A 15,811-nucleotide genomic window follows, 5' to 3' on the forward strand; every position below is an offset into this window, starting at 1 on the left:
TGCCCTGGTTGCCGAAATTCAGCTGCCTTTGAATTTCGGGTGATCCCTCTTGAGCATGTATGCTTCTGCTACTTGTTCTACATCAGACTTTCTTCCGCAAACGGCGAAACGCTTTGACTCGGTGAGTTTCGCGGGCATTCCGACTTCGATACCCCGCTTGCCGAAATTCAGTTGCCTTTGAATTTCGGGTGATCCCTCTTGAGCATGTATGCTTCTGCTACTTGTTCTACATCAGACTTTCTTCCGCAAATGGTGAAACGCTTTGACTTGGTGAGTTTCGCGGCATTCCGACTTCGATGCCCCGGTTGCCGAAATTCAGGTGCCTATGAATTTCGGGTGATCCCTCTTGAACATGTATGCTTCTGCTACTTGTTCTACATAAGGCTTCTTCCGCAAACGGCGAAACGCTTTGACTCGGTGAGTTTCGCGACATTCCGACTTCGATGCCCCTGTTACCGAAATTCTGTTGCCTTTGAATTTCGGGTGATCCTTCTTGAACATGTATGCTTCTGCTACTTGTTCTACATCAGAATTCTTCCGCAAATGGCGAAACGCTTTGACTTGGTGAGTTTCGCGGCATTCCGACTTCGATGCCCTGGTTGCCGAAATTCAGCTGCCTTTGAATTTCGGGTGATCCCTCTTGAGCATGTATGCTTCTGCTACTTGTTCTACATCGGACTTTCTTCCGCAAACGGCGAAACGCTTTGACTCGGTGAGTTTCGCGGCATTCCGACTTCGATACCCCGCTTGCCGAAATTCAGTTGCCTTTGAATTTCGGTGTTCCCTCTTGAGCATGTATGCTTCTGCTACTTGTTCTACATCAGAATTTCTTCCGCAAACGGCGAAACGCTTTGACTCGGTGAGTTTCGCGGCATTCCGACTTCGATGCCCCGGTTGCCGAAATTCAGTTGCCTTTGAATTTCGGGGTGATCCCTCTTGAGCATGTATGCTTCTACTACTTGTTCTACATCAGACTTTCTTCCGCAAACGACGACACGCTTTGACTGGGTGAGTTTCGCGGCATTCGGACTTCGATTCCCCGGTTGCTGAAATTCAGTTGCCTTTGAATTTCGGGTGATCCCTCTTGAGCATGTATGCTTCTGCTACTTGTTCTACATCAGACTTTCTTCCGCAAACGGCGAAACGCTTTGACTCAGTGAGTTTCGCGGCATTCCGACTTCGATGCCCCGGTTGGCCAAATTCATATTAAGTTAAAAATTCCGACACATCATAAGCCTATCCAATACCTGAATGCAATATGTCGGCATGTCAAAAATGGCATCATGAAATCTTAGGTGAGAACTCCCTACATTTTTCTTCAGTGTTAAACTCAAATGCCTACACAAGAGATTACCACTGGGAAAACATACCATTTCTAAAACTGAATTCCTGAGCAAAGCATCGCAACCACGGAATCAAAATGGGACATTTAGACTGGCTAGTTTCTACTATATGATTCATGAAGTTATCATCTAAGGCAGCTGACTTCCAATAATTCAAATAAGCAGCATTATTAAACTTACAGCAAATGTATCCATTGCCACTTTCTTACACGGGAAATGGCTCACAGTAATTTTTAGTTTCAACACAAATATGACAGATAAGGGATTCGCCAACTGATTGAAGTATTTTCAGCTTCATTTTGTCAATTGTATTACAATTTTAGAGGCATTTAGTGGTGTAATCCTTTGTGTTTTTCACAATGAAGACTTTAATAAGATAAAATGATTTTTTATAAATAAAGAAAAGGACATGGGGGGTTTCTTCTTCCCACTGGAATTCTTCTTCAACCCTTATTTATAGTCATCGCGCTAAAAAAAAAAACAAAGTGCATCCTCTTTCTTTCCTAGCTAAGGTCACTGCATCATGCAATAGATACAAGGTTGTTTGAGGCTTCTCAAACAGGAAACATTGATTATTTGCAGCAGTTGCTGGCAGAAAACCAATTTATCATCAACAACACAGTTATCTGCCAAGAATCCCTTGAACATTGCTGCTGCTATGGGGAATCTTGACTTTGTGAAGGAAATTATAAGGTTGAAACCAGTTTTGGCCAGAGAGGTAAATCAAGAGGCTTTAGTCCTGTTCATATAGCGGCAGATAATGGTCATGTTGAGATTGTTAAGGACCTAATGAAAGTCGACGTCAAACTCTGCCGGTTAGAGGGAAGACAGAAAATGACTCCTTTTCACCATGCTGCTATCAGAGGGAGGGCTGAGGTGATCGGTTTAATGCTTTCAGGTTGTCCTGATTGTATCGAAGATGAGACTGAACGAAGGGAGAATGCTTTGCACCTTGCTGTCAGGAATAACAGATTTGAAGCAATAAAGATGTTGGTGGATTGGAACAGAGAAATGAACAAGGAATACTTGCTGAACAAGAAGCATGAGCAAGGGAATACAGCTTTGCACCTTGCAAGCTGGAAAAAAACAAGGCCAGGTAATAAATTCTTCTCCTACCTTTTGCCTGTACAATTCCCAGTACTTAATAGCTCAAATTTATATGCATAAGAACTTGCATCCTCACTCCTCTCAATTGTTGAAAAAAAAACCATGATTGCAGGTGATAGAAGATCTGCTCGGCAGCATAAATGTAAGCCCAGGCTTCCTGGAAGTGAATGCCGGAAACCATAGTGGCCTTACTCCCCTGAGTACAGCTTATTTCACCAAGCGAAGGGATAGAGAAATCATTGAGATCCTTTTAGGTGCTGGGGCTATGAAAGCCAGAGACATTTATTTCAATCAAAACCCTTTTGGCACCTCCACAACAATAGAGACATGGCAATCTCAACCAGATAATATGGTCGAATACTTTCAAATTTCATAACGCCAGGCGTGTTCCGATGAAAACTCTATTTGTTAAAAATTTAATTATTTTTTATTTAAATTTAAATTTTTATGTTTTAAAATATTTTGATTAATAATATTAAAATAAATTTTTTAAAAAAAAAATATTAAAACTTTAAAAAGCGATCACAGGAGGTTTTTTACAAGCTACTAACATACCAGACCAAAACAATACCAACTCAAAGCACCATGCAGATGCAGGTCAGTCCATTATGGGAACTACTAATCGATCTGCTTTTGCCCTCTTCGTACTTTTCAACGCAATTGGGTTTTCTGTATCACTTTGGAGGATCAAAATCATCACAAAGCAATTTGAGCTACTAATCTGTTCTTCACTTACAACACGGCGTTAAGAAACATCACACCAGATAAGTTCACTCTCAACGTGGTTTTAACCACGGCAATTTTGACTTCTACCACATCCCTTTTAGCCAAGATGGCAAGAAGGGAACTTCCAGAGAAGCTTAAGAAACTTTTTGGCAACACAACGTGCAGAGTGGTCGAGTTTGTGACGAGGCGCCAAGTTATGGTTAAACAAGATTCATCCGTTTCAGAAGATCCGAGACAGATGTTCGATTGTCCATCAACAAAAAGAACCTCATGTTTAAATTTAAGTTTATGATTTCCTTTTACTACTTGGTTTTCCATTGCCTGTCAACTGGCATAGAAATACCCCTGCAATCTCTACTCATCTACAAAATCAACTCCCTAAGAGGAAAAGTTTGAAAAACCAAGAAGAAAAGTTAAAATGGAGGTTAGAATTGGTTTTGATTTCTACAAAATCAACTCATATTTGTAATCGAAAGTTCTCTTCATCTGCTGTCGTCCTATGTGTTAGTTTAGAATGCAAAAACTCGATAAGAAAGAAATTTCTTGTTAAAAAAAAGACATGAATTGCTTCTGCCGAGAAGAAATCTCGTTAAACACTTAATTCATAGTCTTACCAGACCTCTAACAAGCAGCAAGAACAATCCCATTTCTTCATTGCGGAGGTCAATAAATCATACAATGGATACAAGGCCATACTCAAACAAGCAGCAAGAACAATCTCATTTCTCCATTGCAGAGGTCAGTAAATCATACATTAAATTCGAAGCTATTTGAGGTTTCTAAAAGATGAAACATTGATTATTTGCATCAGTTGCTGACCCAAAAATCCATTTATAGTTTTCCACTACTCGACATGGCACTGTTGCCTGCTGACATCCCTTGAACATTGCTTCTTACATGGAGCGTGCAGACTTTGGGAAGTAGATTACAAGGTTAAAACCAGTTTTCGCCACAGAAGTAAATCAACAAGGGTTTGTCCCCAAGCATATAACTAATAGCAAAAGCCACATCAAGCACATAGCACAAAGCATAAGACGAAAAGCTAATTAACCATCAATTAAACTCCGAAGTACTGATTAATACCAGGAAATATAAATGTAAGTTCACCATCAATCATGTTGTAACAAGAGAAAAGGGGCAAAATCCTTGTTCAGTACTTAAAGGGGAAAAAAAAAGAGCTTAATCGCCACCGGCTTTCTGGTAAACGTAGGTAAGGCCGCACTTACCACAATAGTGCCTATCAAAATGATTAGCCATGAAAGTTCCAGCACCGCACTCAGCATTAGGACACTCCTTCCTCAACCTCTGGACTTTGCCGCTATCATCAACCTTATAGAACTGGAGAACAGCGAGCTTGACCTTCTTCTTCTTGTGCTTGATCTTCTTGGGCTTGGTGTAGGTCTTCTTCTTTCTCTTCTTGGCTCCACCCCTCAAGCGAAGCACCAAGTGGAGAGTGGACTCCTTCTGGATGTTGTTAATGGCATTCAATGTATCCGAGTCATTACCGCTTGCATGTATTTAGTGTAGATTATGGTTTCATCTAGACACAGTCACACAGGCATTTTTGTCCTTCCGAGGAGGCTGTTCCCATCAGCGGAGTTCTTGTCGGGAAATAGAAAACGAGGGCAAGGAGCAATATAATTGCTGATGTAATAATTCTGGAAATGAATTTTCTTGTTGTAAATAAAATACTCTCCTTTGGGTTTCTCTTCGCGCTTAAATATTTGCTGTAGTCTCAGTATTTTTGTTTTCTTGATTTAAAAATTCCCCTCCCTTCTTCACTAACCATTGACTATCATTAATTCAATTTGCTTTACTAGCATAGTGCTGTGTGCTGCTGTGGAGCAATTTTGAAAATCTATTTTTATTTAATTATATAAAAATCAAAATTATATTTATAAGAAAGGTAATTGTTAAAATTCTAGAGGAAAAATGTAATTTCTTTATAGTAAAATTTGTTTTTTTTCATTACTGTATTTTTTTTTTTTTTTTGCTCTTACAATACTATTTTTTTTTAGCAGCATGGTTTATTGATTATTGAATAAAAACTAATGATGATAAAAAAAAATATATCCATAAGAGTTCTAATGACTTGAATTAAAGAGGAAAACACTGTATCTTTAACACTTGTTACTTAAAATAACCAGTAGGAGCATGGATTTACAAGGGCTATTGATAGGAGCAGATCACATTTTTAATATCATATTCCTTTTCCAAGTTTTCCAGGTCAAATACGCAACATTTATGACATTGGTTTTATTTGTTCTTCAAACTATATATAGACCGACCATAATTTCTACTGTATGATTCATGAAGTCATCATCTGAGGCAGCTGGCTTCCAATAATTCAAAGAAGCAGCATTATTAAACTTACAACATATGTATCCATTGCCACTTTTTTACACAATAGTGGCTCACAAGAACTTTTAATTTCCACACAAATATGATTTACAAAGGATTCGCCAACTGATAGAAGTATTTTCAGCTTCATTGGTCAATTGTATTGGAATTTTAGAGGCATTTAGTGGTGTTATCCTATGTGTTTTTCACAATGACGACCTTACATAATAAGATAAAATGATTTCTTCCACGAAAAGTAAAGGAAATGGATTTCATCTTCCCACAAGATTTCTTCTTCAACCCTTATTTATAGAGTCAGAAACTTAAAAAAAAACTATAGACTTTCAGCAAAGACAACCTCTTTCCTTCCTAGCTAAGGTCACTGCATCATCATACAATGGATACAAGGCTGTTTGAAGCTGCTCAAACAGGAGACATTGATTATTTGCAGCAGTTACTGGCAGAAAATCCATTTATCCTCAACAACACACAGTTATCTGCCGAGAATCCCTTGAACATTGCTGCTGCTATGGGGCACGTTGACTTTGTGAAGGAGATTATAAGGTTGAAACCAGTTTTTTCCAGAGAGGTGAATCAAGAAGGATTTAGTCCAATGCATATAGCTGCAGATAATGGCCAGGTTGAGATAGTGAAGGAGCTAATGAAAGTCGACATCAAACTCTGCCGGTTAGAGGGAAGACAGAAAAGGACTCCTTTTCACCACGCTGCTATCAGAGGGAGGGCTGAGGTGATCGGTTTAATGCTTTCAGGTTGTCCGGATTGTATCGAAGATGAGACTGAACGAAGGGAGAATGCTTTGCACCTTGCTGTCAGGAATAACAGATTTGAAGCAATAAAGAAGTTGGTGGATTGGATCAGACAAATGAACAAGGAATACTTGCTGAACATGAAGGATGAGCAGGGGAATACAGTTTTGCACCTTGCAAGCTGGAAAAAACAACGTCGGGTAATAAATTATTCTCCCGTCTTTTTCCTTTTTGATTCCCGGTGCTTTCTAGCTCATATGGTTGATAAAGTTTTCTATTCAAACTAGCTACACTTGCACATTAGATTTCAAGCTAAACTCAGAGAGTCCTAGGTAATACACAAGTGCAGAATTCCTAGATTTCCCATGTTTATGTTCACCTATTGATCACTTTGACCTTTGTTTTTGTGATGTTTTTCTTGTCAGGAAGAGAAACCAGGCATTGACTTAGACAACGCAATCAGGCAATTATTCAAAACACTTGTATTAAAATAAAGTTGCTTTCTTAGACTATGAAAGCAAGATAGGTCAACGATCGGTGTTCATTTCCAGTTGTTTCTTCTAACCTAGACCCAGTTAAATAATTGAGAATAATCATCAGAGAAGTTCTTAGATGGCCCGTACTTACATTTTGTTAGACTGGGAACTTTTCTCCCAAGACATCTTGAGTTCATGCTGTTGAAAGAGAGATTAGCACCAGCCCCATCACTAGGTGGAATTTCTATGTTACAACCAAATGGGAGTGTATATATAAATCTCGGTCCATTCGAAACAGAAAAAGGATTTCCACTGCTAACTATTGCTGAGGCTGAGATTTTTTATCAGACCAAGCAAACACAAATGATACAGTAGAGAAGTCTCGAGACCAGGAAAGCAATCAGCCTCCACATTTCTGACAGTCTGATCTCCGAATATCACATATCTATTTTTATTCTGCAATTGAAGAGGTCCATGTATATCTTGCCACCATCAATTTTAGGACTTGAGAGGGATTGGGGGTTACAGCACTTCATCTAAAGCATGCAGTTTTGTTTCCAAATTAGTAGTAGTTATGCATCATATTTTTCTTTTTAAGCTTACTAGAATCAAACCTAAGGTCTTGCAAATGTTAGGGGATGGTCAACATGCCAACGGAGATAACTTATCAACACTTGAGCATGACCCCTGCAGATAGTCATCAAACTTTGCAGTAATTTGACCACTGTCTTAAGATTTAGCTATTTCACAAATATGCGAAAGTAAGAGTTATCCTTGCAGGTGATAGAAATACTTCTTGGAAGTGGATCTGTAAGTACAGGCTCGCTGGAAGTGAATGCCATTAACCATACAGGCATCACCGCCCTCGACGTGATACTACTTTTCCCAAGCGAAGCAGGGGATAGAGAAATTGTTGAGATCCTTCGAAGTGCTGGAGCAATGAGAGCAAGAGATGCTGTCCCCTCTACTGTTACCAACAGCCAAACCTCTACCGACAACCCCTCGACACCAGAGAGATGCTGGTTAATCCGAGATAACTTGGTAGAATACTTCAAGTTTAAGAAGGATAGGGATTCACCTAGCGAAGCTCGCGGGACACTACTAGTTATAGCGGTTTTGGTTGCAACTGCAACGTTCCAAGTTGGAGTCAACCCTCCAGGAGGTCTTTGGCAAGATACAAGCATACCTGACCAAAAAAATATTACCAGCAGTAACACTGCACACTTTGCAGGTCAGTCCATTATGGCAACCACAGACACAGTTGGTTTTATGCTGTTTGTGTTTTTCAACTCAGTTGGATTTTCCATGTCTCTTTGCATGCTCTATGTCCTCACAAGTAAATTCCCCTTGCAATTTGAGCTTCAAATATGTCTGCTTGCTATGTATTTTACTTATGGCACTGCGTTATCAAACATTGTGCCATCCAAGGTCTATCTATATGTTCTGTTAAACACAACAATATTGTCAGCAACTATGTCTGCTTTGGATCGATCTGTACGCCCACTTACAAGAATGCTCAGAAAATCTTTCAAGGACTTCACTCATAGAGTTGTCTGAAAGTGGATGGAAGCAGAGTAGGTGGTGTTGTTCATATATATCATCAGATAAGCTACAGCCTAACCGGGGAACAGGAGCAGCATGGAGTATCAAAGGTAGCTTCCCAGATTAGTTATAGCTGTTGATCTGTTAACCAACTTGCCATTATTCCATGTATCATTAGAATCCTTGGAGCAAATAGCAGAAGAGTCTAGTGCGGATACCTTTTCACAAGGTAAGAAATTGCTGGCCAGCTACATTGGCAGCATACAAAACCAATGTATAGAACCTGTTTGGTAATTAAATGTAAGTTTTTTTTTCTTTTTGAATGCATAGATATGTTCGAGCAAGGATTGTTGTGTTCTCTACCTCACAAACTGTTTCCTAGTCTTCACTGGTTATCTTTCCTTCGGCCAAAGTAACTGAGCAAACATATCCATGTTACAGGCTGAAATCCACCAGCTCACATACTGAGGCTGATAAGGGGTTCGTGATGCATAAAAGCTAGAGGGAAAAGCTATGATGAGAAGAAAAAACGCATCAAATTAACACGATATGGAATAATTATAACTCTTTACTTTCAAAATGACATTTTTCCTGTTTACCGTCATCCTAAAACAAACAATATGAGGTCCAAATCTCAATGTCCTTGATTGATCGACACAGAGCACAATTTAAATGGAATTTGTTAAAATTTCCGGGGCTTTATGATCCATCAAGAAATCAGCAAATTATGTATGTTTCATTACCTACCTTACACTCAATGCACTGCATCAACAGGTAAAAACGTTTCTGTACCAAACCCTCAATGCTCGGCCTCTTCATTTCGTCTTCAAGACATCTCTGAAATCACTGCACAAGCCAAGAATATATTAGGCTGTATATATCCCACGACCAACATCCAATATAGGAGTAGTGAAATGGTCATGTGGGTGACACACACCTCAAAGTAATAACCAGACTCGGCAAAAGATTACTTACGAGTGTTAAAATATGTGCTCCTTGTGAAATTCAGGAAGAGCTGATGAAGATTATAAATTTCTGTAGCATATTTTTTTTTGTTTGTGACCTGAAGCAATTGAAACAGAGTAAGTTAGGGAAAATTTTATGGTGCTCGTAACTAATAGGATATCTTTAGTTACTCTGAGCACCTTAAATTTCTCGTAAGTTATAGCAACAAGATAGTCATATGAGCTTTTGTAAGTAGGAAAGGTACAGACTAATCACGAAAAGTTGTAAGAACGATGAGGCTAAACTAAAAGAAGCTAATATAAGAAGGAAAGTCAGGCAGCATACCTCAGCTAATCCTCCTGTAAGAACTTCTATTTAGATTACAAACTGTCAGCCTGTTCAGTCATCAATAGCATAAACCTCTAACTTTACTAAGATGATGATCTTCCAAAAATCCAAGTAGTATAGTAGCTAGGTTATTTGATGATCGGATTTTTGTTAATCAGACTTTTATCCTCTATAGCTTAGGAAGTACATAATTGATTGAGAAAGTTCTTACAAAACAATTTTTTTTTGATGAGATTTAAGGACTCTTCGATAATAAAGTTAATAATTTTAAATAAAGATTGTAATAAAAAAAAATAATTTCTAAGAACAAGAGTGTTTGTTATTTTTATATTATAAATACTCTAAAAGTTAAGGTATAAATGCTTTGAGAGTAAATAAAGTGAAACATTTACCTGAATGGTTCAAAAATATTTATAATTCATGAACTTGTTATTTTGATGAAATGAAGGGACTGGAAAGTCATTTGGTTCTGATGACATTAATGTAAGATAATGATATGTTATTAATGAGAGATAAATATTTTTTATAGATTATTAATGAGATGAAAATGTGTAAACTTTTTAGAAATTCTTTTACATGTAGATGTAGAGAAATAATTATTCATGATATGAATAATTCATGTTAATAGGTTTTAGGATAGAACCCATACCAATTGGATCTGACGCATAGTTAAGCATAGGGAAGATGAATTTGAAAGTTTATCAGACTCATGTTATTTGGATTGAACACATTGTTAAACACAAGCATATTAGGCTTAGTAACTTAATAAACTCATGTTGATTTGGGTTCAGCACTTAGCCTATTCCAAGTATGTTGAGCCTGGTAATATATCAGACCCACGGTGTCTTGAGCTCAGCACATGGCTGAACCAAAATATATTGATTCTAGCAACTTGTCATACCTATATTAATTTGAACTCGGGATACAATTGAACCCAAGTATATTAGGTTTGGTAACATGCTAATCTCATGATATATTAAGCTTAGTATGGAACTGTTTGGAAAAGCGGTTCAATATTAAGTTAAAAATTCCAACGCATCATAAGCCTATCCAATACCTGAATGCAATAAGTCGAAATGTCAAAAATGGCATCATGAACTCTTAGGTGAGAGCTCCCTACATTTTTCTTCAATGTTAAGCTCAAATGCCTACACAAGAGATTACCACTGGGAAAACAGACCATTTCTAAAACTGAATCTCTGAGCAAAGCATCGCAACCACTGAATCAAAATGGGACATTTAGACAGGCTAGTTTCTACTATATGATTCATGAAATTATCATCTAAGGCAGCTGACTTCCAATAATTCAAATAAGCAGCATTATTAAACTTACAGAAAATGTATCCATTGCCACTTTCTTACACAAGAAATGGCTCACAGTAATTTTTAGTTTCAACACAAATATGACAGATAAAGGATTCGCCAACTGATTGAAGTATTTTCAGCTTCATTTTGTCAATTGTAGTACAATTTTAGAGGCATTTAGTGGTGTAATCCTTTGTGTTTTTCACAATGAAGACTTTAATAAGATAAAATGATTTTTTACAAGTAAGGAAAAGGACATGGGGGGTTTCTTCTTCCCACTGGAATTCTTCTTCAACCTTTATTATAGTCATATCGCTAAAAAAAAAAAAAAGACATCCTCTTTCTTTCCTAGCTAAGGTCACTGCATCATACAATGGATACAAGGCTGTTTGAGGCTTCTCAAACAGGAAACATTGATTATTTGCGGCAGTTGCTGGCAGAAAACCCATTTGTCTTCAACAACACAGTTATCTTCCGAGAATCCCTTGAACATTGCTGCTGCTATGGGGCATGTTGACTTTGTGAAGGAGACTATAAGGTTGAAACCAGTTTTGGCCAGACAAGTGAAGGACCTAATTAAAGTCGACGTCAAACTCTGCCGGTTAGAGGGAAGACAGAAAATGACTCCTTTTCACCATACTGCTATCAGAGGGAGGGCTGAGGTGATCGGTTTAATGCTTTCAGGTTGTCCTGATTGTATCGAAGATGAGACTGAACGAAGGGAGACTGCTTTGCACCTTGCTGTCAGGAATAACAGATTTGAAGCAATAAAGATGATGGTGGATTGGAACAGAGAAATGAACAAGGAATACATGCTGAAAAAGAAGCATGAGCAAGGGAATACAGCTTTGCACCTTGCAAGCTGGAAAAAAACAAAGCCAGGTAATAAATTCTTCTCCTACCTTTTGCCTTTGCAATTCCCAGTACTTAATAGCTCAAATTTATATGCATAAGAACTTGCATCCTCACCCCTCTCAATTGTTGAAAAAAAAACCATGATTGCAGGTGATAGAAGATCTGCTCGGCAGCATAAATGTAAGCCCAGGCTTCCTGGAAGTGAATGCCGGAAACCATAGCGGCCTTACTCCCCAGAGCATGCTACTTATTTCACCAAGCGAAGGGATAGAGAAATCATTGAGATCCTTTTAGGTGCTGGGGCTATGAAAGCTAGAGACATTTATTTCAATCAAAACCCTATTGGCACCTCCACAACAATAGACGGCAATCTCAACCAGATAATATGGTCGAATACTTTCAAATTTCATTACGCCAGGGCGTGTTCCGATGAATACTCTATTTGTTAAAAATTTAATTATTTTTTTTTATTTAAAATTAATGTTTTTATGTTTTAAAATATTTTGATATACTAATATTAAAAATAAATTTTTAAAACCGATCACAGGAGGTTTTTTTACAAGCTACTAACATACCAGACCAAAACAATACCACTAATAGCAACTCAAAGCACCATGCAGATGCAGGTCAGTCCATTATGGGTACTACTAATGGAGCTGCCTTTGCCCTCTTCGTACGTTTCAACACAATTGGGTTTTCTGTATCACTTTGCAGGATCAAGATCATCACAAAGCAGTTTGAGCTACAAATCTGTTCTTCACTGCGTTAAGAAACATCACCCCAGATAAGTTCACTCTCAACGTGGTTTTAACCACGGCAATTTTGACTTCTACCACATCCCTTTTACCCAAGATGGCCAAAAGGAAACTTCCAGAGAAGCTCAAGAAACTCTTTGGCAACACAACGTGCAGAGTGGTCGAGTTTGTGACGACGCGCCAAGTTATGGTTAAACAAGATACATCTGTTTCAGAAGATCTATCCAGCAACAAAAAGAACCTCATGTTTAAATTTAAGTTTATGATTTCCTTTTACTAGGTTTTCCATTGCCTGTCAACTGGCATAGAAATACCCCTGCAATCTCTACTCATCTACCAAATCAACTCCCCAAGAGGAAAAGTTGGAAAAACCAAGAAGAAAAGTTAAAATGGAGGTTAAAATTGGTTTTGTTTTCTACAAAATCAACTCATATTTCTAATCGAAAGTTCTCTTCATCTGCTGTCGTCCTATGTGTTGGTTCAGAATGCAAAAACTTGATAAGAAAGAAATTTCTTTAAAAAAAAAAACATGAATTGCTTCTGCCGAGAAGAAATCTCGTTAAACACTTAATTCATAGTCTTACCAGATCTCTAACAAGCAGCAAGAACAATCCCATTTCTTCATTGAGGAGGTCAATAAATCATACAATGGATACAAGGCCATACTCAAACAAGCAGCAAGAACAATCTCATTTCTCCATTGCAGAGGTCAGTAAATCATACATTAAATTCGAAGCTATTTGAGGTTTCTAAAAGATGAAACATTGATTATTTGCATCAGTTGCTGACCCAAAAATCCATTATAGTTTTCCACTCGACATGGCACTGTTGCCTGCTGACATCCCTTTCTTACATGGAGCGTGCAGACTTTGGGAAGTAGATTACAAGGTTAAAACCAGTTTTCGCCACAGAAGTAAATCAACAAGGGTTTGTCCCCAAGCATATAACTAATAGCAAAAGCCACATCAAGCACATAGCACAAAGCATAAGACGAAAAGCTAATTAACCATCAATTAAACTCGGAAGTACTGATTAATACCAGGAAATATAAATGTAAGTTCACCATCAATCATGTTGTAACAAGAGAAAAGGGACAAAATCCTTGTTCAATACTTAAAGGGGGGGAAAAAGAGCTTAATCGCCACCGGCTTTCTGGTAAACGTAGGTAAGGCCGCACTTACCACAATAGTGCCTATCAAAATGATTAGCCATGAAAGTTCCAGCACCGCACTCAGCATTAGGACACTCCTTCCTCAACCTCTGGACTTTGCCGCTATCATCAACCTTATAGAACTGGAGAACAGCGAGCTTGACCTTCTTCTTCTTGTGCTTGATCTTCTTGGGCTTGGTGTAGGTCTTCTTCTTTCTCTTCTTGGCTCCACCCCTCAAGCGAAGCACCAAGTGGAGAGTGGACTCCTTCTGGATGTTGTAGTCAGCGAGTGTGCGGCCGTCCTCGAGCTGTTTTCCAGCGAAAATGAGACGCTGTTGGTCTGGTGGGATACCTTCCTTGTCTTGAATCTTGGCTTTGACATTGTCGATTGTATCTGAGGATTCTACCTCGAGGGTTATTGTCTTGCCCGTCAAGGTTTTCACGAAGATCTGCATCTTCGCTTCTTTCTTAGGGTTTTCACTTGGAGAGATGCAGAGCAGAGCAGCGGGTTTTGGCCGGGTAAGGCAGGGTATTTGAGGAGGGGAGTTTTAGGGTTTTTTTGTTATGGCCTGAAAGTACGGATTTAACCATAGAGCTGTTGTTTATTTACAAGGGCTAACCTGTGAAGAAATTGGGACGTGGAAATTGGATTATTATTTTTTCTCTCTCTTTGTTTATTGATACTTATGATATTAGCTTTTCTATTTTTGAAAAAAAAAGTTAAAAAATTGTAAAATTGTTTTTGCTTATTAAATTGATTTTATTTTCATAATTTTATATTAAAAAAACATATTATATATAAAAACTAATCTTGTACAAAAAAATATATATAATGTAAAACTGAGTCCATTTTGATATATTCAGTACGATTAATTAATAATTTTGATGGATATAATTTAACTGATCATATTTTATATTTATTTTAATTAAAATATACACAATTTAACTTGAAAATCCATATTAATCTAAAAAAAATCCAACAATTAGAAAGATGTCTAGGAAGTTTGAGGCAGATATGGCTCCCCCTTTGCCTAGCTTCGTCATGAGTCCTTCAAAAGTGGATGAACGCAAAAATAGAAGCCAAAGCTAAGTTTATGGTGTTATTTTCTTGCTAATGTCATTCCACAAGCTAAAGACAACGCAAGGAGTAGTTGGAGCATAGAGCATTCAAGATTTCACATGATGAGTGTTGCCACCTCACTGTGTTTCACCATAAGTTATGGGTAAACTAAGTTTAGTTTAATGTTTGGATTTTAGATTTTAACTAGATTATTATATCATTTAAGTTAATTCTGATTTTTAAAAAAAATCAAAATAATATTATTTTTGTAAAAAACAAAATTAACAAATTGCAATCGAGTTTTTGATTGGTCTTGCCAGATCAATCGGGTAACTAAGGGTGTTGACTTTTTCTATTTTTTTTTAAATCCAGCCCAGTTCCAGCCTCAAATTAACTCATCGAGCCAAGTTTTAAAATTATGGTAAAAAGTCTATTTTTGATATAATGATATGTCAACTAAAATTTGGTCAGGTGTCAACAAATAAACAATTTTTTATCATATATTTTTTTATATTATTTTTTAGGCATTTTGGGCCGGCAATTCCAACATTAAATGTGTCCCATGAAAATACACTAAATCTAGCGCTGACTAAATCTAGTTGTTTTTAAGCATAGATAGCACAGCTTGGATTTGGTGCCAACCAAGCCCATACATTTTTTGGGTATGGCAGGTATTGTCAAGGCAATGGGGTAAGTCTAATGTGTATTTTTTGAAATTGTTAAACTTGAGAATTTTTGTCATCACACCCCGCCTAAATTCCTATACCCATATATTTAAATATAATACTTTGAATATAATATCATTAATTCTATAAATTTTTATATAAAATCTTTTATATATTAAATAAAATATAATTTATAATACAATTCAAAAAATTAAAAAAAATATTACCTTAATTTTATTTTATTTTTCTCGTAACCACGTAGCTGAAACTTAACAAAAGCATCGTAGAACTTAGCATAAGAGAGTGAGAGACCGTCATTGCAAAAGAAACTGACTTTTTTCGGAACTTAAGCTTTTGCTGAAGCATAACAAGTAGCAACTATTAAGGCAGTGTTTGGGAACGCGGTTCAACTTGCGTTCCCAAAAAA

The 15,811-nt window shown here is 37.4% G+C and overlaps 3 protein-coding genes and 1 pseudogene across 3 annotated transcripts; 3 read left to right on the plus strand and 1 right to left on the minus strand.

Annotated features, from left to right (window-relative positions):
* The first annotated feature begins 1,825 nt into the window (after window positions 1-1,825).
* On the plus strand, window positions 1,826-2,792 carry LOC118042509 (uncharacterized; annotated as a pseudogene).
* A 3,082-nt stretch (window positions 2,793-5,874) lies between these two features.
* LOC118042502 (uncharacterized) lies at window positions 5,875-8,613 on the plus strand. The gene is made up of 2 exons (XM_035050209.2): window positions 5,875-6,483; window positions 7,540-8,613. The coding sequence occupies exons 1-2, from the start codon at window positions 5,914-5,916 to the stop codon at window positions 8,314-8,316; spliced, it is 1,347 nt and encodes a 448-aa protein (XP_034906100.1). The 5' UTR covers window positions 5,875-5,913; the 3' UTR covers window positions 8,317-8,613.
* A 2,659-nt stretch (window positions 8,614-11,272) lies between these two features.
* LOC118042504 (uncharacterized) lies at window positions 11,273-11,975 on the plus strand. The gene is given in 3 exon segments (XM_035050212.2): window positions 11,273-11,361; window positions 11,363-11,781; window positions 11,905-11,975. Coding segments are annotated over 3 exon segments (579 nt in total).
* Window positions 11,976-13,495: 1,520 nt separating this feature from the next.
* LOC118042503 (ubiquitin-ribosomal protein eS31 fusion protein) lies at window positions 13,496-14,195 on the minus strand. The gene has a single exon (XM_035050211.2). It carries the CDS (start codon window positions 14,112-14,114, stop codon window positions 13,644-13,646), a length of 471 nt encoding a protein of 156 aa, XP_034906102.1. The 5' UTR covers window positions 14,115-14,195; the 3' UTR covers window positions 13,496-13,643.
* Between the last annotated feature and the right edge of the window lie 1,616 nt (window positions 14,196-15,811).

Source organism: Populus alba, chromosome 12 (assembly GCF_005239225.2).
Source record: "Populus alba chromosome 12, ASM523922v2, whole genome shotgun sequence".
Classification (NCBI taxonomy): Eukaryota; Viridiplantae; Streptophyta; class Magnoliopsida; order Malpighiales; family Salicaceae; genus Populus; species Populus alba.

What these genes read in the sequence shown, in the direction of transcription:
- LOC118042502 (XM_035050209.2), top strand. Translation starts at nt 5,914, where the DNA reads ATGGATACAAGGCTGTTTGAAGCTGCTCAAACAGGAGACATTGATTAT. An exon ending in GCTGGAAAAAACAACGTCGG is followed by an intron (nt 6,484 to 7,539) that starts GTAATAAATTAT and finishes TTATCCTTGCAG; the next exon opens with GTGATAGAAATACTTCTTGG.
- LOC118042503 (XM_035050211.2), bottom strand. Translation starts at nt 14,114, where the DNA reads ATGCAGATCTTCGTGAAAACCTTGACGGGCAAGACAATAACCCTCGAG.